The sequence below is a fragment of the Nanorana parkeri genome, unplaced genomic scaffold (assembly GCF_000935625.1).
Source record: "Nanorana parkeri isolate BGI_ZX_2015 unplaced genomic scaffold, ASM93562v1 scaffold2145, whole genome shotgun sequence".
NCBI lineage: Eukaryota > Metazoa > Chordata > Amphibia > Anura > Dicroglossidae > Nanorana > Nanorana parkeri.
The window spans coordinates 85,250-86,863 of record NW_017308413.1 but is presented as its reverse complement, the minus strand read 5'-3'; the positions used below and the strand labels follow the sequence as shown (position 1 = coordinate 86,863).

Sequence of the window (1,614 nt, the reverse complement as noted above, 5' to 3'; positions counted from 1 at the left end):
TGAATAGAAAAAGGTTTTGCTTGTGAAGGTTCTCATATGTACAGGACATGGTACCCCTAGGAGGGGAGAGTCACATTCAAACAGGAAAATTGTATTATCATAATTACCGCAATTTTCCTTTCCCGACTGCTGCATGGCAGCACATAATGGGTGTAGGCTCCGCCCCCATTGTGTGCTGACATGGAGCTGTCGGGAAAGTGGGCTTACTCTTTAATCTTAAAAAGGGTTTCTACTCCTCCAAATATTATTCATCATTTATAATGCTCTTCTCCTTAAAGGAGAATTATGAGGTGAGTGCTTTTCACTCACCCTCATAGTTCTAGCCGACCTGGGACAATGAGACTGTCACAGGTCGGCTCAGTAGATCGAGAAGTGAGCGAACACATACCGTCGCTCGCTCACTTCCCGATCCTGTCCCTGCAGAGAGCCGTGACTGTCACTCACGGCTCCCTGCAGAAATCCCCCCCCCTTGCCGCTCCGATCCTCCAGCGCTGACTGGCGGAACGGGAGGGGGCGGGTACAGATGGCTCCGCCTCTAGATAGGCAGAGCCAGCTGTCACTCACGCATCTGGGTGGATCTAGAGAGTAATGTCGGGATCCGTCCCGGCTGTGGCGGTCTCAGTATACCGCGAGCTGCAGCTCCCTATATACTGAGCTTCGGGTCACGGGAGGACGCTAGTTTGTGTCCTCCCGTGACTCTTAGGAGAACTATGGGGAAAAGCCCTGACCCCATAGTTCTCCTTTTTAAAGCACCTATTGCTTTGGTGTTGGGGCAGAAAGGAGGTGACGCAGTCATCTTGGTTGCACTCAAATAGAATATCATACTAGGGCCAATTTAGATGGGAGACAATGAACCCACCAGAATGGCTTTGGAGTGTGGGAGTATGCCGGAGTATCCAGAGGAAACCCATGCAACCTCCATAGTGTCCTGGTGGGGTTTTGAACTGTGGTCCCCCAGTGCTGCAAGGCAGAAGTGCTAACCACTAAAGCTAGCCATACACAGCTCTGATTTCAGCCGATTCCTGCTGAATCGGCTGAAATGTGAGGCTGTTGGCACCACCTGCCCCAACACAAGTTGATTAAGTGTGGTGGAAAATGATTGGCTGAACAGCGACTGCTTTCTATCAGATGCAGTCACTGTTCGGGTACTTAGACAGCTGCAGGTGCAGTGGCTCTCTGAATACAATAGCCAGCAGTGCAGGTTCCTCCATCCACCCTGTTTAGCATGGAATGAGGAATCTGTGTATTTTTCTCTCCTGCGGTCTGCAGGCTGACCTGGAATAATCTCTATGGCTGGCTCGAGCCTCTGTGCTGCCAAACAGCTGAAAATTCTAATTGGATGAATAATTAATCTTTTTTCAGCTTTGCAGAGCAAGTTGTGTAGAATGTGAGCGACTCCCACCAGAGACGTGTTCTACACTCTGTACTTCATATTGGTGAGACACTATCACATTTTTCAAGCCCTGTATATATATATCATGTATACTCTAATGCTATGATGGTGGGTTGTTCTCAGGGTCGTCATCTACTTCCATATCCAGATTGTAAACGGACAAAGAAAAGTCGTCAACCTGCTGAAGGAGCAAATCGCCAATGTGAGTCTTTGTATCACAG

At 48.8% G+C, this 1,614-nt stretch overlaps 1 protein-coding gene across 1 annotated transcript in view; it reads left to right on the top strand.

Annotated features, from left to right (window-relative positions):
* Positions 1 to 1,614, top strand: part of TMC6 (transmembrane channel like 6) — a 55,470-nt gene that overhangs the window by 33,283 nt on the left and 20,573 nt on the right. Inside the window, exon 19 of the mRNA XM_018572833.1 lies at positions 1,517 to 1,595. Within this exon, the coding sequence (XP_018428335.1) occupies positions 1,517 to 1,595 (79 nt within the window). The remainder of the gene's footprint in view (positions 1 to 1,516; positions 1,596 to 1,614) is intronic.